The sequence below is a fragment of the Cuculus canorus genome, chromosome 7 (assembly GCF_017976375.1).
Source record: "Cuculus canorus isolate bCucCan1 chromosome 7, bCucCan1.pri, whole genome shotgun sequence".
Lineage (NCBI taxonomy): Eukaryota > Metazoa > Chordata > Aves > Cuculiformes > Cuculidae > Cuculus > Cuculus canorus.
Window position 1 is genome coordinate 9,369,080 of NC_071407.1, and position 22,945 is coordinate 9,392,024.

General features: G+C 44.6%; 2 protein-coding genes across 2 annotated transcripts in view; one reads left to right on the forward strand and one right to left on the reverse strand.

Moving 5' to 3' along the window:
* Positions 1 to 22,945, forward strand: part of RTKN2 (rhotekin 2) — a 202,326-nt gene that overhangs the window by 114,336 nt on the left and 65,045 nt on the right. The window lies entirely within an intron of this gene.
* ZNF365 (zinc finger protein 365) lies at positions 3,928 to 20,307 on the reverse strand. Its single transcript, XM_009555630.2, has 4 exons — positions 19,331 to 20,307; positions 11,095 to 11,275; positions 9,039 to 9,076; positions 3,928 to 6,423 (listed from the first exon to the last, which is right to left on the reverse strand). Exons 1-4 carry the CDS (start codon positions 20,032 to 20,034, stop codon positions 6,177 to 6,179), a joined length of 1,170 nt encoding a protein of 389 aa, XP_009553925.2. The 5' UTR covers positions 20,035 to 20,307; the 3' UTR covers positions 3,928 to 6,176.

The following is a 22,945-nucleotide window of genomic DNA, read 5'->3' on the forward strand; positions in this document are numbered from 1 at the left end:
TTATTCCCAACAGTTCAGTGTGCTCACTGTGGCAATTAAATTAATTGCTAAAGGAGTTACAAGTCCTTTGTTACAGTTGTGATTATGCTTTTCATTTCATGATTTGCTAATGGATAAAATATTTGATGCCCTTAAGAGCACACTGGCAGGGTCCTTACTGGCAGAGCGGGCTCCCTCTTCCCTTTCTCCAAACTAGTCAGATCCCAGTGTGGCTGAAATTCTTCCTTTGCCTCCATCAGACTGGAAAAGGGCAGGATGAGCTTGTGTGTGCTCAGAAGCTGCCCTTTGAGATAGTCCCTCAATGCCTTTAAACCCTGTTTTCAAAGCTGCTGTGTACAATAGAATTTTCACAAAATATACCCATGACCTCCGTTACCCCAAAACGTTTGTAGGGTTGGTGGGGAGCCTGGGAAGGTTGGGAAGTGTGCAGCCATGCTGGCAGCCACGGGCGTGCTGAGGAGTTGGAGAGTTGTGGCTCTCGGCGCAGAAATGGGTTCAGTTCCTATAAATCTGAGTTGCTTTGGGTGACGCCTGATCCATCCCCCAGTAGCTCACGCTAATCCCTGCCTGGAGGTGGCTTCGGCGTAGCTTGGCATGAACACCACGGCAAACCCTGGTGGCACGCAAAACGGGTGACTTTCACATGCTCCTCTTAAACAGGTGCTTGCACAAAGCTTCAGAGGGCAAGACAATGAAACCATGTCATTTTTAAGAGGCCATCTCTATGCTGTGAATCTTGGAATGGTTGGTAGGCCAAGCAGTCTGACAGAGAAAGAAAACGCCTTGCTGGTGGGTGAGTTTCTTAGCATAAACCTTGCGGGTTTGGAGTGATATTGGTCCATGATAAGACATTTTAGGTTTTCTGGCTGTTTCTTCTTTCATGTAAAATATTAAAACATATCTCCTGAGCCTTTTATTTTCTGCAAGGGGGGAAATTCATGAAAAATTGCTTCAGACTTACGTGTTCTGTGATGTTGAAAGTGATTTTCATTGAAAGGTGTGTATACAGACCAGCATGATAGTTTTCTTTTGAAAACTTTGGGGTTGGGTTTATATCTAATAGTGACATACAGTCTTAATGAAGAGAAAAATAAGAACAAAACCAACCTTGTTTCTGTCGTTTTCTTACCCTGTCCTAGTGCACACACCTGAGCTGTAGTTCGTACACACGTGTGTTGTTCAAGTGACCAACATTCAGCCCTCCCCCTCTTACAAAAAAGGCCCATCAGTGTTGGCTGGTGGGAGATCAGAAGTCCCCTTGGGAGAGGAGGTCTGGGACACCTGCCCAAGCCGTATTTCAGCGAAGGACAACTACCATGTGTATAATATTCCTGTGAAAATACACACGAAGTTTAGGACACTTGGCCAATGCTGCCCTGTTCTCTAGCTGAGAGGCAACTGGCCACTGCTGTCTTCCCAGAAACACACACCTTTGACCTTTTCTTGTTGGTCCATCATCCATTTGCAAACAGGCAAGAGAAGCACGAATGACAACAGGTTTAAAAGTACATGTATGTGTAGTATTTCCTGGAGCAGGCAGGTTGAGCTTTGCCAGGGTCTGGGTAAATGCCAATATTGTGCCTGTGCAGTGTAATACACAACGCTTCATCTTCTCTGCCCACCTGGTGAGGGGCGAGGGGGGCAGCTATGCCATGCACAGATGGATAATCTGCTCCCTCACTGCAGCAGTTGCCCTTGGCCTGCCAAAGAAAGCGTTTTGCAAGCGTCTCTGATACGATGCTGTGACTTACTAGCAGGCTGAGCCCCAGGAAAGGTGACTGCAACATAGAGAAGCTGTTGGAGGTACGGAGTTGGCAGAAAGAAGAGGGAAGGTGACCAAGAAGCAGACAGAAAAATCAGCAAAGTACTGTAAAAGCATTGCCGTGGGAACTGGCTGACAGTCAGCCTGGCGCAGAGTCCAGACAGAGTTGCTGGCCCCTGTTACCGAGTAGAGACAGGAGACAGCAAGAACTGGATGCACACAGCCATCCCCCCGCTGACAAGCCCCTCTTAGCACAGTTACCCACTGTAAGCCAATAAACTGTGGTTTGAACAAATGCCATGAGTAGAGTTCTGAGAATTTCTTGGAAGCCCCGCTCCTGAAGTCTATTACTTTGAAATTAGTAATTAGGCTTCAAAACACATGTCTAAAGCATGATTTAAAGACTGAGTGTGTCAGGCCATAAATATTCTGATGTGCTGTAGGTCAAAGCCTCCAAGAAACAGCAGGCACTAACACATCCCCCAGCCCCTCATTGCTGCCTTGCGCGCGACTGGTTTTCCCCGTCTCTCCCCAGCATACAGTAAATTCCTCCAACCCATCACTTTTATCATGGAAAGTGACTTCTCAAGCAAGAGGAGCATCTTTCTCTCCCTCTGATCAGAAGATCCTTTTCCTCTTTCATAATATAATTAAACCACAATCTATTGTATCTGTTATTTCCCCCATTTTATGAAAAACCTGAGCCGACTTTTACCCGCCTGCAGTGTGTGATGTTAGGTCAGCGACAGTGAGGGGAAAAGGTTTGTCAGTCTAATGACTGCATTTAACTGGCGTTGCTTGTTTCTCCCTCTCCTTGGAGAGATGTACAAATGAAAATTCAAGAGACCAGAATAAAATAAGCGTGGCTGGATAGAGGGTGGCATTAGCTACAAAACGGGAAAGGACATTTTGTTCATGTCACAACAGGATCTATTTTTAAGAGCTTGTTGTATGCTTCATGTCAGAAAATCACTTCTGGGATTATTGTTTTTTGTAGAAAAAATAAAAAATAATGCCTGTGCCCACTGCACAGAGTACTAAAATAGTCCACTCCAACCACTTCAGACAGGATATAGGGAAACAATCAGCATTAGTCTGAGATAAAAACAAATAGAGGCAACTATCTGGTGACGCAGAATAGAGAGAGAAGAGCAGGATTTTGCTCAAGTAGATTGAGAGAGCCGTTGGCATTGGAAGGAGTATTAAGGCTGATATAAGTGGTAATTTGAGCTAGTAACTGCTCTAATCGGTGGCCATCCCTTTGAATATGAATATCCTGATTAATATTTCCAATAACTCTCCTGGAAACAAATCAAATTTGTTCAGATCTCCTCCAGGCAGGGGGAAACTTTATGGCTGAGGCAGAGGTGGTGGGGGGGGTCAGATGCCATCAAAGTGCTTTACAAACACGCTCTCTTCACCTGGCAACAGCATCTCAAATTATTGTTTTTCCTATGTACAGCTCTAATTAAAGGTCTCTGTTCAATTAGTCTCTTGTTTTCCTGGCCTATAACACTATATGTTGGTCAGAATACTCTTGTGTTAAGCAGGAAACTCACCTTTTAAGAACCCACTGAGCATACGTAATGCTCTGAGACTGTTTCAGTTAGCTAGTAAATTGTGTAAACATGACTAGGAAGGTCCCATTTTCCATGATGAACACTACTCAGGCTCTCAGGTGTCAGAGGGACCTCATCTCCTTGTTAAGTCTTCTACAGTATGTCTCGCATTGGTTTTCGTCTTGATAGGAACCTGGCACTCCACAGGAAAACCTCTCTCCAAGTATAACCAAGGAGATACCTGATGAAAAGAGGACTCAGCAGCTGGCAATGCGAGGGAGACTTTACTGCCTCCATTGCCCAGGAGCCCTTCTGCCCTTAATTTCCTTCACCTGACTCCTCCCTTCACTCCCCCTGCCTCTGCTTTGAGTGGATTATTTGACCGTGCGGGTTATTGCAGGAATAATTCTCAAGCACCATTACAGTAGGAGAGGGGCAGCTGACACGTGGCAGCGATGCGGCAAGATGCTGTAGCTCCCTTTTGCGTTAATGTGTAATGCTTTCAAAGATCACAGTCCAACTTCACCGACGTGGCTGCTTCTTCTCTGTTGTTGGTTGGGCTTTTGTAAGAAACACTGTTTTCACAGAGTTCAATGACACAGTAACTGAGAAATATATCTTTATTATTAGAATGTTTATATTCTAAAAATTTTTATCTGGGGTTCCAGTACAATCCAATTTCTTTCTAATTTATAATCTGGCATTTGTTCATCAAGTAACTGTTTTAGAACATGCGACTTCTTTTACTCTCTTTTTATCTTCCTTCCCGAAAAAGGATAACTTACAGTCAAGATTTTGGCATGATAAATAATAAAATAAACATCTCATTTGTGAACTAGTAGTTGCACTTAACTTTGGTGACTAACAGAGTACATAGGCATTTAAAAATAAAAACACTCTTTCGGTGTCAAGTGGATAAAGGAATGTATGAATATATTCTACTTTATTATCTTTCTGAAGTTCACCTTGATTATCTTTAAAAAGGGTCATTTTTTCAGGTTTGTGTAAGGATCTCGGAAGCAACAGAAAGAACTAAAAGATGTTTCGATTTTGTGGCTTTCCTAAGAAAGTTGTAACACACAATCTGACCCAAACCCATGCAACACAATTAACAACTCCTTTTCACCACACACAATGCTTAGCGTAAGGCCAAGTGCGGCCTTGTGACATGGTTAAATAAATATTAAAATGTCATTACAACCTAAATACCTGAATTCATTTTACACTGTGACTCTCTACTGAAACAGTGTTGAGAAACTTTAAACGCGTATCTGATTGTTCCATATACACTATTTAAAATAAAAGTGAGGAATAATACTCTTTCTTTACCCTGCTTCTTTCTGGGAGCTCCATACACTGACAAATGTATGACATCTGTAGTTACCTGATCCCAGCTGACTGATCGGTCATCTTCTGCTTTAAAAATATTGCAACTCAGGTGCTTATTGCAGCAGTAATCATAGTGATACACTGCCTTTTAATACTCGGTTCGGCTTACAGTCATAGTTATAAAAAATGAAAAACATTTTTCACAAATCTTTGTACACATACTGTAAAAATCACCTTCCACAAAAACAATTTACATCTGTTATGAGCATTTAAAAAATAAATTACACAGACTTGTCTCACCTATCCTTTTTTTCTCTTGAGAAAACAAATCTCATCAGTAACATTGACAGGATGTTCATATCTGTAAACATGGCATGAGGATTCACGGTACCAAAAAACTGTACACCCAATAAGTCATCTTGATAAATACTCTGATAAACAAGGATCCTTTTAATTGGCACAAACCAATGTAAACATGCGCAACCCCGTCCTGCAGTCATCTCTAACTTCCTTGCTCTTGGGTTTTTAGTTGAAATGCAGGGATCTCTCAGCCCTGCAAAGATATTTCAGAGCTAAAAATGTGAAGGGTTTTAGTGACAATGGTAGGCATTTTAGGCCTCCCTCACCTAAAACCAAGCACAGGCATTGAACACGGTTCATGCAATGTGATGTGTTGCTTTCACCTCTGACTTGCTGCGCCACGGCCGGCAAGAACCTGCTGCTGGCACTCGGTACTGGAATTTCTCCTCTCGCTCAGTGCTGTCTGTGCTGGTCAGGGCTGCGGTACCAGCTTCCAATCTCCTTGCTAAGTGACACCAGAGGCTGGGACATACAGCAAAGCCATAAAGCTTCTGGAAATTGAAAGCTGTGCTTGAGACATTGGATCAGCCCAGACGTGTTCCAACAGACAACATGCCTGCTGGCAGGATCCAGCAGTTTCATGGTATCAAATGTGGGAATGTGCCCAACTGGGCTTATGGCAGAAAACCCAGAGTAGCCATTTACTGCTGTAAACAGCCTTCAGCAACTCAAGTAAAACTTTTGCATTTAAGTATGACTGTGCAGGTAACAGTTAATCATTGCTCTTATACCTACCTAAGCGGAAAGATTGAGTACTTTGAGTGCCGATTAAATGGATTCTTCTGAAATTCAGCAACAGTACAGAGAGAAAATAAATTACCAGGCCACATGCTGCCACTAAAATAATTAAGTATACAGCCACAGTACTGCCCAGCAAGATAACTGCAGTCATTTAAAAGAAGCTCTGTAAATAAATAATTAAATAGATAAATAAATATAAAAACTTCCATGTAAACTGAATAAAATGTTACTCCTCTTATAGCGCCCAAAGAGGGAATGGCATTACTAAATAATATAAATCTTCCATACTGTATATATTTCTATATATTATATCTGATATGTTTTGGCGTGGCCAGATGGATAGGAAAAAGTAGGATGATTAACTTCTTTCAGTATTTGTTCTGTTGAAGCCAAGCTCCTGCATTACTATATATTGCTAACCATTCCTATAGCGGTTTGGCCTTTTTACCCATCTTGGATTTTGCGCTCACTTTCCTGGAAGAGCAGACTGGTTCACCTTTCTTTTGTGCTCTCCATATTTCTCTCGGGCAATCAACAGGTTCATAGAAGCATTTCACTGGCTGCAAGCTGGTTTTGTCATCCTTTCCTTTTTTCAACAAGATTCTTCCTTTTTGAAAGGAATGAGGCTTTGCATCAGGGATGTTATACGAAGCATGTTGACTTCCTCGACTCCTGAAATTAGTAATAGTGATTATTAATAACTATTATTCAGTCTTGCAAAATGAATGGTCCTCAAAGTGTCCCATACTCATATATTTTTGAAGAAAGAAACAGCTTTGTTTTACAGGACCAGGCTGAAAGTTAAAAAAAGAATTGCAAGATGAATTACATTTCTGAGTCCTCAAAAGCATCCCTCACTGTAAGAACCTCTACATGTGTTTCTAGTGGACTCTTCATGTGTGTTCATCTACACTTTTATTCAGATAGCATTTTGCTGACTTTGCATTGCTGAAACTTTACTGAGGTCTGCACTCTCAGAACCTGATGATTTACAGAGATTTTAAACATGCACATATTCACGGCAACCAAGCTTATGGTGCACTTATGGTGCCCAGGGCACTGATAGCAGTGGGTGTAGGAACTGTGGCGACAGCTTAGTGGGATCTCAGCACTTCCCTGAATTGCCAATAACTTAGGAAACTCACTCGCCTTTGTGCTGGCCACCCATCCAGGGAAACCTGAGCTTTGTTTTTAGGCTTTGATTTGAAATGGGAGAAGAGGAAAGAGGAATATGGAAATTGGTGGGAAGAAGCATCCGAAAGCTTAAAGGCCAAAGCAAGCTGAATTCTTTGTTCTCTCTGTGACATCTGGGGACAGCTAGGATTTGCTGATATCTGTGAGCTCAGAAGGAGTGACAGCACAGTGCCTGGTGCTGCAAACACTGTACCATACCCTCTGAAATTTTACGCTGGAACTTCGACAGTTTAGTTAAGTAAGATCACTACAGACCTTTTTAACATCATCTTGAAGTGTTTTACAGCAGATACGTGTGCCATAACAGCAGCACTGTGAATGTACAGCACTGGCTCATGTCTGCCCAGCTACTGTGACTGAAGAACAGATGTGCTGATGTACAAGTGGATCTTTTAAGGGTTCCCATACGGCTATTTTCCATAGCTTGTTATTTCTGGAAACCACGTATCTGTAGTATTACTTCTCCTGGGAGTTAAACAATTTTGCACACTTGACAAAGCCAGTTACAGAAAAAGCTGTGGTTGTTCAAGCACGTACAGCGCAAGCCCTCTTCTCTTTAAAACACCAGAAAAAAAAACCCTGTATGTGTTGGTGGGAAGCAGTGAGGGCTAGTTGAGAGCACAAGAACCAAGCTTTACCTACAGAACAGTTTTACCTGGTTTGCGACCTTGCCAACCAGACTTTACCATGGTTAAATTCTGGCGGGAAAATGTTGTGCAGGTCCAAGCTGGAGTTTACAGACTCTGTCATGCTGGCCTGGTGCAGGCCTCAGCTCTGATCACTTGCTATGGGTTAGAAATGAGCTGTGTAAATGGACAAATGTTGGCCACTCCAGCTTATGATCACTTTCTTGGGCACTGTTTGTTACAGTCCATTACTTAATTATTGGTCAAAGAAGTAGTGCTCTGTTTTTCTCAGATGTTGTTATGGTGAAAAAGTTACATCATTTATTTCCAAAGCACATGGAGTCATTACTGCAGGTGATGTTAGTCACTCCTCTGCTGCACTGAACGATGCTATTAAAACCAGCTTTAAAACGAAGTTGATTTAGGCACAGACATGCAGTCAAGTTTCAGTGCCTTTGACAAATGGCTAGTGAGCACCAGCAAAGATGTGCCATGCCCTTACTGGGGCATTCCTGAAAACAGACAGGAGAAACTGGAGAAAGGGAACAGGAAGGCAAGGCAGAGGCCTTGGAGCAAGATATGGATGGGTAGTAACAGTTCCCACTTTTTTTAGCTCGTACATATCATTAAAACTTTATTTTATGTACTTAGCTGAGTTAGAGTTCAGGAAAACAGCTGGTGTGGTGAATGCAAATCATAGAATTATCCACAGAAGAGACACAGCAAAAGAAAAGTTTCCTACCCCTCTAAGCATCGTCTCCTCCATCATCCCTGCTTCACAGGACAAGCTGGGATATTTTTAATCTGGTAACTGCAAATAAAAGCTACTAGTCAAATTCTCAGTGTCCCAGCTGAGAAAGTGTGCCTTGAGGGAGGATGCACTGCTTGACCATCACTTAGCTAAGCAGCATGCGTGATGCTCCAAACCAGCTGCTGAGATTCGTGACCAAGGCATAAAAACATGGGAAACCAGCCTCAATTATTTCTGCTGCTCCAGGACAGCTGCTTGAGTAACCTTGAGATGTTGTTAATGCCCAGCCTTTATCAGGGCACTTGTCTGCCCACATGTGGTTTTCAAGTCGACAGCATTACTGTCGGTTAGGAAATGACAACTGTCTCTCTACTACCTACAGAATGCTAAAGATGTTTTCAGATGAAACTTGGCCTGCGTTTGCTGAAGAGACTCAACTACTTTGCAACACGTTATTATAGTCAGCAGGAAGAAGTCATTCATTTAACAGAAAATTATTCTTTTTTTTTTAAAGGATATATGATTTTAGCTTTGATTTAGCAGAAATCTGGTTTTCCTCCATTATATGACATAAATATAGACCATATTCAGGTGTAGAACCTGATCCAAACCCCACCTGATGCAGGCTTTTGGCTAAGGTGAAATGCAAAAGCAGAAATGTAAGCCTTTCAAAGTTAGTGTATTTGAGTAAGAAGGAAAAAAAAAGATATACATACAAGCATCTGGGTTTCTTATTTAATGAAATGTCTGTAAACTGCAAAGGAAACAGAAATGGGTTATTAACATTAAATTATCAAGAAATTAAAGTACAGGAATAAAATATAAGCAGTCTTCAAAATCGTTTTTCCATTCTCACCTGCTGTTAAAACTAGAATACTCATGAAAGAAAATAAAAAAAAAAAAAACCTTTTGCAGCTTATTACTCCTCTAACTTATTACATCTGTTTTTAAAATTTGTAATGTGTGAGTTAGTGGCTGGATTTTTTCACCATTATTTTTATTGTAACTGTAATCAAAGTAAATTGCTGAAGAAGTGTGGGCTGAACAGAGATCTTTCACATTAGATTAAAGAGTATGGAGACAATGAGAAGTAATTATTATGTTCAAGATAACTAATAAGGGACAGTGCCTAAGTAAGCTGTATTAAATTAACTTCCTCTCAGAGCCTTTAATTTTGCAGCAGTACATTTCCTTTACACAAGAAGCTAGGAAACTCCAGCTACAAGCCCTTGGCTCTGCCTACAGCAGCAATGAAGGGTGAGAACACAAGTGCTCCTCTCCTTTCCCGCCCCAAATCCTGAGACTAGTCAGGGCCAACATGTCGTCAGTGCCAGCACAACTTTGCATGACTTCATTTTTCACAACAGTTTGGTTCACAGTGTAGAAACACATTGCCTAGTCTTTCTTTTACTGGCGGTCAGGCAAGGAGGTATTTAATGCCAGCTCAACCTAGATCGGTCTGGGCACTTAATCAGTTCTTTGTACTGATCTCCCATCAGTGCTACTAGACGGAGCCTTAGAATATCATTTAATGAAGTCACTGAGCCAAGCAAGTCAGATCTGGCATCTGAAAATGATTATGTTCTTGTAAATGTTGCCTCTGTTCCTGATATTCTCCACACTTTGCAAATGGATTTTTGCCCAGCCTAGCTTTGCTTGTCATCTGTCTTGGATGGAGTCTGAAGCCATCTCATGGTGTGCTTTTCTGTAATTACCTCCTGAAGGTCAGGCTGGTCAATATTTGGATGGATGACTTTAAAGGAATGCTGAAGTCATTCAGAAAGCAGGGCAGCTGCCTCAAAAACTAGTGCCTTCCCTAAGGGACACTGCTGAGCCAGGGATCCCAGTAAACACATCAAGAACAAAGAAGAAGATTTAATACTAAGGCCCACCTTTACAGTCCCCCTTGGTGTTTTCCCAGACACTGTTTGAGATGTCCTGTGCTAGATTTCAGCACATCTATGTTTATTCAGGTTTTGCTTAAAGCTCTTTGTCTTCCAAGTGGCTATGGGAACTTTTGCTTTCCACCATTACAAACCTGTTCAGTGCCGTGCCTTATCAAATGCCTTTCCTCCTACAACCCAGGGTAAGCAGTTACTTAGCACAGGCAGGATGGGGTACTCATTTAAACTGGAATGTTCTTTGGAAGTCATGTGGATAAAACTTTCCATATAAATGTAATGTATTGTAGGGAAAATACTGAGTTTAAGCATGAATAATGAGCATTTTTAAAGAAATCATGTCATTTAAAAAGCAATGTTCAAACAGCTTTGGTTTTCAATCTTGGGGTGACAGGCCTCTAGGAATCTCTTTACCACTTCTAAGTGTCCCATGATAGGTAACTACAGAAAGCAAGCTTTGCCCACAGACTGACACATACTGTGTAAGGATCCACATCTTTCCTGAAAATATTTAGACATCTCCAAAAAATTGCCAAGTCACTAAGTGACATAAAGGAAAGTGTTCTTGCAAAGGTAACAGCAGCAATAGCCAAAGTTGGGAAAAAAAATAAACACCTGGCAACTGTTTCACTATTCTCCACTCTCCCTTTGCCACCTTTGGCTGTTGCTGCTCTTACACTCTCTGCTCCCTGCACTTCACTTGAAGTGGCAGTTCAAAACATAAATAAAACAAGCCTAAGGAAACATTTTCCAAATCCAAATCTGCCTGAAGCAGCAACTAGCCTGCCCCACTGAGCCCACCTGAACCCCAACCCAAGTACTTTCCCTCGGGGTGTAGGTGACAGTGAAGGGAAGGACTTTGCTGGCTTACCACATGCTCGCTGACATCGGTGTGGTTGCACACCATCTGCTGATTTTGGTAATATTCTAGCTGCCTTTCTGCCAGATCCACACGCTGCAACAGGTTCTCAATGAAGTGCTGGAGCCTGGCTTTTCCACGCACTTCTTTCTCTGCTGCTTCTTCCAGGAAGTGGTTGAAAGTAACAACTTCTCTGCAAGACAGAAACATTGCAAAGAGGCCATATTTAAATAACGGGAAGGGCCCCTTCAGAAAATTACTGATGCTTTTCCTGTTTTTCATGGCCATAGCCTGTCGTGGCTAATTACTGCCCTTCAGCTCTTTTAAGAGATTTCAACCTTTTTATGGATACCTAGTGAGGATTTCAAAACCTAAACAGTGAATTTAAGTTTACGGCCAGTGGATTTGGCAGTTATCACATTATCAGGTCTCCTGGGAATATTCCTTAGTGGTCCACAGGTAGCAATGTCATTAAACATCACCTCTCAAGGTATCTGGAGACAGCTACAGCCATCTTATTTATATTTTTTTACTTACCCATCTGAATATCAGCCCTGAAACAAGAGGACAAGAGGATAACATCCCAAATTCATCTTCCCACTTCATCATAATCTAACAATGGCAGTTTAATGTTGCTACTAGGGTGGTTCCTAACTTAAAAGAGCTACTGTGTCCATAAAACTTCATTTTGGCTGCAAACCTGCAAGTACGCCAAAGTGCAGTGTTATGATCTGGAGGTAGTGGGAGCATGGGAGATAAAAGAGATAATCTACAGATTATAGAGCAAGGAGTATGTGTGTGGGAAGAGCAAGTTCTAGGTCAGGAGTTTAGAAATGTTTCTTGTCTGGTAACGCAATTGGAAGAAACAGATAGCCCCACTGACTGTGGAAGGTCCCAGCTCTGCCATGAGACACAGCTCATTCTAAAGCGCTCTGCATGCTATGAGTTTATTATCAGCACTTGAGCCACCACCTGGACCTCCGATACCAGGAGTTTGTGGGTGGGAGAAATTTGGTTACTGAGTGAGCCACATATCACGAAAAAAAGGCAAATCTGAGCATGTAGGACTCCCCCAGTTAATAAATGTCTGGATAAACAGTTCTTGCTCTGCCAACGAAACTGTGTTAATTTTTGCTTTGTACGAAACTGAGCGGGTGGGAGCTGGGGAAACCAATGCTTGCCAGATGAGAAAGGGCATGATTGCTTGGTAGAAATACACTGCCTGAGGAACAAGCATTTTAAGCACAAAGTAGGAAGCAGTTTGTAGCAGTAAGAGACTTTCAAAGCTTAGTTTTTTTAATAATGAAACTGAAGTTTCTCTGCATTTCGTTGTTTTAACTCAGTAGATTTTCGATAACTATTTCACCTCAGTATAGTTGTAAAAAATTATTTTATCTGTGAGCTGCTTTGCCCTACAAGTTAGGCACAAAGGGTCAACTATGGAAATTTCCCATCTAGGATTCAGGCTGCGTCACAGCAGAGTGCAGCAAGAACCTGTTTGCATGGCTGGTAGGAACGAGGTAAAAGCAAGCACATATTGTTTGGACAAAGAGCATCAATGAACATTAGTTTATATGACCTAATCCACAAAATCTGGTTTAAGAAACAGAGAGGTACCTTGTTGGTTAAGCTCAGCTAATCCATTTCAAGGCTCTGTACCACTTCTGTGATTATTAGCTTGCCCAGAGCAATGTGGTAATAAAAAGCCACTGAAGAATGCTTAGAAAGAAGCCAATCTAAACCCATTAAGGACAATTTTAGGGCTTTACTCTCACTGCACTTAAGCGCTGTAACTTCTCTGACTTCATGATGCTACTCCGGATTTGTGTTAGCGTAGGAGCAACCCTGAAGCCCCTGGCAGTCCATCAGGCTCCTCTTTTACAATGGACATGAAGCTCAAAAGGATGGAAACTCAGCAGGTCAGCTCCAAATCCCTTAGCCTTTGGGTAAGGAAGGAGAACTACATGTGGCCCACCACGCCTCTGGCTCTCCAGCAGCCAGCCTGGGACACCACAAGGATGTCCCTATGGGGGCCACAGTCAGCTTGTGCGTTTCACTGCAGCAGGAGGCCATGAGCAACCAAGCACCTGGCATTTGGTTTTAGAAGAGTGATAGTTTCAAGAATGCTAACATTTGTAATTGTCTTGGCAAAAGTGATTTAAAAGCATTCATTAATCGCCTGCTCCATGGCATGAACACATCACCCACAAATTTTCCTTTCCTACAAATACCTCATTAGTGAGCTGTGCCATAGAAGGAACGTGGAAGCAGTTTTTTTTCTGGAAGACTTAGATGACTATCAGGAGGAGAACAGACACAGCGTCAATAAATTCCCTAGTATTTTCCTTCCTTTATAGACTACTCAAGATAACTTGGCATCCTACACACCATTATTTGTAGGAACAGTTATTAGCAGCATTTTCACCTCTGTTTGTTTAGCTGTCTCTGTACAGCTGCTTTTAAGAACTTTTATCTAAAAATTTTCCTTTGACCTGAAATTTACCTGCACTCTGTAAATTCCCTTTGGAAAGCCAGGAGCCAGAATACACCACCCACTAAGACTTGCTCACAGGCCTTGTCTTGATAAGCAGCACTTCCGTCAGTTTAGCTCCTTGCTTTGTTTCCACTTCTCATCTCTCAGAAGAACATCAAGCCCTGCGGAGTGACTATTAATAAGGCTCTCTACTTGCTCCAACACCTCTTCCTCAAAGATCACTCTGTGCCACGGCTATGATTTGCTTACCTGAAGGGAGTTCCCAGAAGAATTTTTATCCTACTCCCACCATAAGCAAGAGGAAAACAGTTCAAATAACTCATGTAGCTTCCTGCAGCCACTGTTTATCTGTTTAATTGCCTTTCCTGTCTCTTGTAGTTTGCCAAGACTTTTTCTTACCCATACTGATGACCCTCTCCCTTCAATTCTATGTCCAGATATCTGTGATGACATTTTGCTTACATTCTTTATCTCACTTGCAGTTTATTTCTCCAGGCCTCTGCCAGTTTGGGGGAAATTATATGATACCATTTCTATCTTACTCTCTGCTCTCACGCTTATGTAAAGACTGATGTTCACAGAGGTCAGATGCTGTTCCTTATGAAGTCAGGGAGAAGCTGAGCCCATGCATATTGTGAGGCCCACTGGTAGAGGTATAAACCATGGGCCTGCTGCGCTCTGCATCTTGACAGAACAGCCTTGTCAGCACTGCTTACCTGAAACAGGAACCATTTGTTAAAGCCTGGCTCAGACTTGAAGAGCTGCCCTTCCTAATGAGAGGTCTCTGCTACCCTGCCAACTACTCTACATCTGGAGCACTGCTGCTATATTAAGAAAAAGCTATGTAGTTATTAAGTCCCCTTGAACTCTTCTGATCTCAGCATCATCTCTTCCCCACTCTTCTCTCTGCCCATCAGCCTACAGCCTCCTGTCCTTTTTCGCTCAGCTGCACCCCGGCACTCGCTATAGCACTGTAAGCTCTAGATCCTGACATTAAATTTTCTGAGTGGAGGAGACGGTGCTCAGTGCAGCTCTGATCTCTGCCCATTTCTGTAATGGAAAGCAAAGTGACCTGATCTGTTTCCTCATAGTTTAATATACCAATATTAAGGTATGTTGTATAGTAAATTGTTAAAGGGCTGTGACTGGGCAGCAGGGAGCAGATAAAACCTTTAAGGAGGGATTGCTGCTGCCCAGCGAGCACACTGCACTGCCAGCAGCTTGTGGAGATAGAGTGAGGCAAGCAAGAGGGAAAGACAAGGGGGAGGCAATCCGGGAGGTGTCCAAGAGGAGCAGGAGGTGCCAGGACTGCTGAACTGCTAGAGAAAAGCTCTTCCCAGAGCCAGAGGAGCCCAGGGGGAATGCATTGCAGTGCAGCAGGCAACTCAGAGATGCTCAGCTGATAAAACAAGTGCAGAGGGGAGGACTCATTGTAAGCAAGAAAGACTTCCTGCCAAAGCTTTTATTTTCATCTGACTCTGCCAGGGAGTTAACCTGTTATAGCTTTTATTTTAATCCTACTCTGCCTGGGAGTTAAACAGACTTAAATAGTTTGGCATTTTGCATTCCAGGTGCGGCCTAGCTGCTCTCACATAGAAACTGCAGATAGCCTGCCTTGAAATGTTTCCTGAGGCTGTTGTCGTGAAACAGCACAAGATATGGTAAAAAAAGTTATAAATGATAGACTGACTGGGTGCCTTTACCACTAAATGATACAGTTCTCCTTGCAGACCCAGTGAGCTGCAGTTCTTGTTTGCTAGAGCAGTTGCTGACATGCGGACCCTGCAGGCACCCTTAGCGTTTGTATGGCTTTCAGCAGTGAAGCATGCGATACAGAGTAGATGCAGAGGCTGGGACAGCTCCAGCTCCTCAACAACTGACAAGAAGGGCTAATGATTTCTCACATTGCAATCAAGCCCTCCTACAGATGCATAATACTGGTCCCAAGACTATTTACAGCAACTCCAACACCTGCAACGGCTCTGTAGGTGGAGACAAGCATGAGGCTCTATGCAGATTGTTCACCCAAGTATCAGACCCCTGTGGAGAATTGCACTTGGAATAACTCTGCTTACAAGCAAGAGAAAACCAGACACTTAAGGTTATTTTACCCGAAGATGGGAAAATTCTTGCTGCAGTACATAGCAAAGTGATTTACTTGTGTAAATCTTTGAAATTCGTACATTCATTAACACCAGTGACCTCATCCGTCATGCCACTGGTGTTATTGCCTGAAGGCTGCTATCTTTTATTCATTAGGTCGTGGTTTCACATTCCTACACCACTCTCAGCACATTTGATTTAAGAGGTTCACACCTCCTCCCCTCAGAAAGTTATTGTCCCACCAGTTGCACCGATTCAGTGGGCTGTGCTCTAGATCTGAGCCCTGAACTTACTGAGGTGACACTGAAGATTAAAATGCTTCACAGAGCCGTTCTGTAGGATAATCACACTACACTCAAACCAGCGGGGGTAATGATCTCTTGAGTGGGAAGATAAAAGCAAATGTGGAAGAAGGAACAGGACCACCTGAAACTGAGGGTGGAAGAACAATGTGTAGTTGTGGTCATATTCTACTTAGAGCAAAATCAAAACTATTCTGTTGTACAACAGAAATCTGTATTTTAAGGAAAGTTGTTGTTTTAAAGCATAAATTGCAGTGATCACTCATAGCCAACTCTTAACTGCATAGTCGAGATGTTACATGCACAGAGTTATCTGAACACTTATTTTTTCAATAATTATTTGAAAGGGTCCCCATAAGTTGTCAGCTGCTTCTTTGCAGAGCCTCCAGAGAATAGTCTCCATCACCCTATTCAAGACTTGGACTAGATTTTTTCCCCCCTCTTTTGGATAGCTTGTTTGGGGGATTTTGTTGGTTTTATTTTTTGCTGGGGTTTTAAGAGTTTTTTTAAACCCTTTGACTGATCTGGAGTAGTCATACCTCAGTCTCTGAGAACTAGAAATGCATATTGATTATAACACCCTTCTTATTTTCACATGGATCCTATTCTGCAGGTAGTGGGGACAACTGTTCAGAGACCAAAGGAAGATTGATTTATTTTATTTCCTCAGAAATAGGATAAGGAGGTGTTTCAAGGAACAAAGTGTTTTCTTTTTACCTCCTACAAAGGAAAGGGAAAGAAATTTTCAGTGCCTAAATGTCAATGCTAGTTTGTGGAAAAGTTATCTATATTCACAAGATTGCTTATGAAAAAAACACCCAACTCTAAGAAACTGATGAAAGCATTTATTTCTGAAGGTCAGCAAGTATCAAAGCAGTCCCCAAGGGCGGCTTTGAGTTTCCACAATCTGCAGTGAGAACTCCTGCTTCTGCAATTTCCATTAAGCAATCTTGTTTGGCTTTCTAATCATCTGGACTTCTTCCAGAAATCAAGGCCAATGTTGAGATCCTCCTTTTTTGAAGGAGAAAGTTTTTTCAGCACATCAAGTAAGTTTTTGAACACACAAAGCAACGAATACGGAGACAGAATTTACTAACAGTCCACAAGACAATCAGACAAGCGACACTGTAGTTACCAGAGTCATGAAGATCTTTTCTTCTTCCCTCTACCAGAGGACACCATCCAACGTCTCCCTGCTACTGGCACAAAGCTAAGCGTCCCAGGCATTTTTAGAGGTTCGAATACAAAAAGCTGCCCTTAGAAGAACTAGTCTTGCTTTTCCAAAGCACTATTTGTACCTACCTTTCTTCTCCATTTATTGTACTATAATTTATTATACTAATAATTATTAGTATACTAATTATTATACAATGACCTTTTAACTGGGAAGATGCAGGGTGCATTTTTCCATGGCACTATCCCTTGTTATCCCCCAAAAGTGGCAATGCAGGAACCATCTTAACAAGAAAAAAAATATGTATTTACAGCCCTTCTAAGAGAACTCTGCCTATTCTTATACCCTGCCTACCCTCACAGCCTCCTTGAAGTACCTTTGCAGTGACTTCTAAGAGGCAATGCCATGGTGCTAGGCACAGGCACGTGCAAAAACATGCTACAACTCCTTTCTTTTCCCCTTGTTACTCTGGGATGATATTCTTTCATCCTACCAACTAGCAAGCATTGGGCTCCTTTACCGTTTCCCTCCTCCTCTTCTCCTGCGTTCAGTCTCTTCTGGCCTTAGAACATCCTCTGCCACTGCGGCTACTGAGCAGTCTGTCAAGGGAGCAAGCAGCCTCTACCTCATGCCTTTACCTAATACAAATAAAAATCACAACTTTTGCTGCCTTGTTCTCTTCACAGATCAGTCCCGTTTGCAATCCTCCCTGTATGACACCCATTCTTTCTACCCAGATAACGCTATTCCTCCCTTCTTTTTTCTTCCACGAGCTCTTTTCTTCTGCAGTACTGCAGAATCTGGTTTCGTTCAACTGAATGGTTTCTGCTTTCTCCTGACAGTCATGTTTTTCCCATAGTTCTCAAGCCCTGAATTTTAAAAACACACTCTACATTTAGTTTGGGGTAAGATTCATACCACTTAACTTTAGATATCTAAAGTTCAGCATCTAGCCTAACACAGCCATCTACCTGATGTCCTCCTCTAGTTTGTAGAGAGAGGAAAGACCTCCACAGAGTAACTCCTGCTCCCAAAGATACTTTTCTAGAACAAGTAGGATGAATCACAGTGTGAAAGAGCCCATAAGAGGAGCTTGGCTAAATGGGAATACCAAAACTGCTTCAAACTCTAAGTTATCTTTGCAGCCTTCTTCCAGAATATATTCCAATCTCTCAAAGTTGTGCTATTGGCTTTAGCTTCATCCTGAGTCTTTCAGTCTTTTCTTCCACGAAGATCACCTGATATTTCAGAAACCATCATCATCTTTCCTTTCCAGTCCTTAGACTACAGGAAGGAATGATGAAAGCCCTACAAACTTCCTACACTGAACTCCTACACCACCTTCTTTACTTCTTCTAAGATCAGTGTCATGGCAACTAGCACTTCTCATCTTCCCTTTGTAAGCGGATGAATTGGTTCAGAGGCACTCCATTACCAAGCCTCTTTATTTGCATTCCTCTGAAATAAGTGGTGCTGCTCCAAAAATCCTGAAAGGTTTCAGCAAGTGCTGAATAAACTAAGTAGTTCATGTATAAATAATGTATCAGCTATCACTACATATTTAATGGATCATCACAAACATATTTTTAGATGGCCTAGGTTAGTCAGAACGACTCTGGCATCTGCTTCCCGTTCCCGTATAAGCAACTCCAATTTCACAGTTCTCTGTCCACCCAGAACACCTACTTGGTGGCCTTTTCTGTACTGCCACCAGTATAGCTTTGCTGCTGCACAGACCATCCCACTCCACAGGCAGCCCTCTGACAGTGTTGGAATGACTTCAGGGAAAAGGTGCCATCTGGTATTCTTACACACTTCCTCCAGCACTTACGACCCTTCTCTTCTTAAAAAGATAACGGATTAGAGGTGTCAGCATAAATCAGATTATACGCTGATGATAGCTTCTACTTGACCCTATGCCCGTGAAACCAGGGACACGACGCAGGCGTTAGAAAGCATAAAAGTTAGTCACTGGGGCCACCTGCTCAGGAGCAGTCTCCTGCCTCGCAGGGCTACAACTCCAGACACATAGTCATCAGAGGCTGGTGAGCACTGGGCCCTTTCATAACCGGCAAGCAATGGAACCGTCCCCCTCCTCCTCTCCCCCAAAGGCTTTCACCTGCACAAGTGCCGGCCAGCCTGCTTAAAGCCATCAGCTCTCGCCTTCCCACTTACTCCTCTTTCCGGTGAAGCTCCTCCTCGGACTCGGAGAGGCGCTGCTTCAAGGCTGCGATCATCTCCACCGCCACGTCCACCTGCCTGCTGAGGGCCCGCTCCCGTCGCTGCACCTCCTGCTTCTTCTGGGACAGCTGCACGAAAGCCGCCCGCACCTCCAGCAGCTCCGCCGTCTTCTGGGCCAGCTCTTTGGTAAGCTTGTCTATCCGCTTCTCGATCGTTTTGTCCACAGCCTCTACCATCCGGTTAAACTTCTCTCTGACGTGCGCCTCGAAGGACGCTTTGGAGTCAGTGGCCGGGAGGCCCGGTTTAGAGACCTGCTCGCCGGGAGAGTCACCTGGCACGTAGTCGGCGAGGTAGGAGCCGGGCCGCTCCGCTTCCACCTCCAGCGCCTTCCCGCTCCCGCAGGACGCCTCGCAGTAATTTGGGCAGGGCCCTTTCTGCTGCACGGGGCTGCCCCGGCCCGCGGGCTCCGGCGGCGAGACCAGCTCCACGTCCTTCAGGGGCGAGAAGAGGCCGCTCCTGGCCAGGACGCTCCTCTCCTCGTAGCCGTGCCCGTAGTCCAGGTGCGCCCGCAGCGAGGAGAGGCTCCTGAACCGGGCGCGGTCGCCGCATCGCGGGCAGCGGAACGGAAGGCAGACGCCGAGGCCGCCGAGCGGCTCCTGCCATGGCTGCCTGCCTTCATCGCGGGCCGCCTGGTGCATCCCTCGCCGGGCCCCGGCAGGGAGACAGACGAGAGCCCCGCGTTCGCGCCCGCCCGGGGCCGCGACGGCAAACTTGGAGAAACTTTCCCAGCGGTTCGGTCACGGGGTTGGCGCCATCGCGGCCCGGGAGGCGCCCGGCCCGGCCGCGCCGCCGGGCCAGGGAGGAGCGGGGCCGGGCCTCGGTGAGCGCGGGCCTCGCCGGCCGCGAGGGCCCCGCCGCTCTCGCCTGCCTCGGCGGCGGCTGCTGGCACTTTGCGGCAACGCCGTAAACCGCGCCGCGCGCGCTCCCCGCCGTGAGGCGGGGCCAGAGGGGGCGTGTGCAGAAGGGGGCGTGACAGGGGGCGTGGTGGGCGGGCAGAGAGACTTCTGCGTGCTGCGGGCGGTGTGGGCGGTGCGGCCCGGGGGGGATGGAGGTGCCCACTGAGGGGAGGGGATGCTGGGTCCGAGTGCGGGGAGCGGCCCCGGAGCGGGGAGCGGGCTCTGGGTGCCCACGGCAGGGAAGGGGATCATAGAATCATAGAATAGTTTGGGTTGGAAGGGACCTCAAAGCCCATCCAGTTCCACCCCGTGCCATGGGCAGGGACACCCCCCACTGGCTCAGGCTGCCCAAGGCCCATCCAGCCTGGCCTTGGACACCTATAGGGATGGGGCAGCCACAGCTTCCCTGGGCAACTGTACCAGTGCCTCACCACTCTCATGGTGAAGAAATTCTTCCTAATGTCTAGTCTAAATGTGCCCCTCCGGTTTGTAGCCATTGCCCCTCATCCTATCACTACAAACCTTTGTAACAGTCCCTCTCCAGCCTTCTTGTAGCCCCTTCAGGTACTGGAAGGTCGCTATAAGATCTCCTTGGAGCCTTCTCCAGGCTGAACAACCCCAACTCTCTCAGCCTGTCCTTGTATGGGAGGTGCTTCAGCCCTCTGATCATCTTTGTAGCCCTCCTATGGACCTGTTCCAACAGCTCCATCTCCTTCTTATGTTGATTCCAGAACTGATTGATGCTGGGCACCGCTGCAGGCAGTGGCACTGGAGCGGAGGCACAGGGCTGGACCAGGACCTGGGTACCCACTGCAGGGAAGGGGATGCTGGGCGTTGACACCAGAAGCAGCACAGGCTGGGACCGGAGTAGGGAGCAGGACCTGGGTCCCCACCCCATGAAGGGGATGCTGGGCACTGTTGTGGGCAGCGGGTCCACAGACGGGGCTGTGGGGCCAGGGCAGGCTGGGCTGGGCTGGGCTGAGCTGAGCTGAGCTGAGCTGGGTTCGTCCCTCTCTGCATAACTGACCCTGTGCCCCTGCTGGCCTTGAGCACCCAGTGGCTGGGATGTGTTGAGGGTTGCAGGGGCCCTGTTAGGTGTGATAAAAAAGCAGAGTCATGTGGAGCGTGTGGGAGATGCTGAGGGATAAAGCAATTGAAACCATTAAAGTAGCAAGGCTGATGCGTGCAAATAGTTATAACCTTGCCAGGTCTTTCTGGGAGTCTAGTTGGATGTGGTTCTTTAAACTATGTTTAGTAGCCAGAAAGACTTTTTTTTTTTAAAAAAAGAAAAACAAACAAAAACTCGTGACTTTAATTTAGTCCCACAATTTAGGGAAGGGGAATCAGGTAGTAGTGGGATTCCAGTTCTGGGTACGAGGAGCAGGTGTTATTGGTGTTGGAGCATGCTGCCAGCCGGTCCCCTTGATAGGCAAATATGCTTCTAGGATGAGAGGAAATGGACTCAAGTTGCGCTGGGGGAGGTTCAGATTGGAAATTGGTAAAAATTTCAGCACTGGAACAGCTGCAGGGGAAGTGGTTGAGTCACCATCTCTGGGGTATTTAAAACATGGGTAGGTGAGCTGCTCAGGGATCTGGTTTAGTGATGGATAGGTACAGTTGGACAGTATGATCTCAAACGTCTTTTCCAACCAAACAATTCTATGGTTCTATACCACAGATGTGTGTCTATTTTTACAAATTTTCAGAAATATGAGCAAGGCTGATTGTAGATTAGCAGCCTTTTTGAGGTCTTTCATAATCTAGTGCTTGAGGCCATCGTGGTAATGAGCTGCAGATTTTTTTTTTTATTACTGTGGGAGAAAGCACTCTAATAAAGTTTAATTCTGCACTAATATATCTGTTCCTTGGTTGCAATATACAGGCAGAGTCCTAAACACTGAGAAAATCCAATTGCATTGATAGGTGCCTTTGATGTGATTAAGACATTCCCAGTAAATGATTCACCAGATGGCACATCAAAGGAAGTTACTCAAATTGCATTTCAGAGCTTCAGCTAATCTCTAAAGTGTGTGTGCTGCCATCCAGACTGCAACGTTTTGCATGAGTTAGTTGTCCTATATTACCTTGTCTAAATGTGATTTTCCCTTCTGTCATTAAGCAGTACCAAAACCTAGGAGGGACATCCAGAGGGAGCAGTTTTGAACTGTTTGCCTCCAAATGTGGGGCTCCAAATGTGGATCAGAAGTATGTCTGTGACCCTGTTTCGGTCCACATTTTCTTTGCTGTTGTCTTCTGTTGTCCATTATCTCTGCTGTGCCGGTTGCCTTCCTACCCGCCCCACATCAGGAGAAGGTACTTGGTGCTGATGCTCACAGATGCAGATGAATGCTATACAAGTGAGGTGAGCTTAGCCTGGTTAGATACCTGAGGCTCCATCCACATTTAGAACTGACACCCACCCACAAGATCCAGCTGATGGTACAAAAGCCCTCAGGGTCCTTGGAACAGAAAACACTGATGGCTTTGAAGGAGCCCATTGATCTGCAGCCTAAGCCACAAGGGTTTTGTCAGTTAGATCTGAAATCCAACAACCATCTACCCCCAGCAATTCTTGCAAGATTTCTCAGGGTTTACTTGCACTCTAAATATTTGTTTTACTGAATTGGGATCCTAATCCTCATCTCTTCAGTAA

Excerpts from the sequence above, each read along its gene's own strand:
- ZNF365 (XM_009555630.2), bottom strand. The coding sequence starts at position 20,034 with ATGCACCAGGCGGCCCGCGATGAAGGCAGGCAGCCATGGCAGGAGCCG. Across the intron at positions 11,276-19,330 it reads GAGCTTCACCGGAAAGAGGA|AGAAGTTGTTACTTTCAACC; the intron begins GTAAGTGGGAAG and ends TCTGTCTTGCAG. Across the intron at positions 9,077-11,094 it reads CCGATGTCAGCGAGCATGTG|TTTACAGACATTTCATTAAA; the intron begins GTAAGCCAGCAA and ends TTTCCTTTGCAG.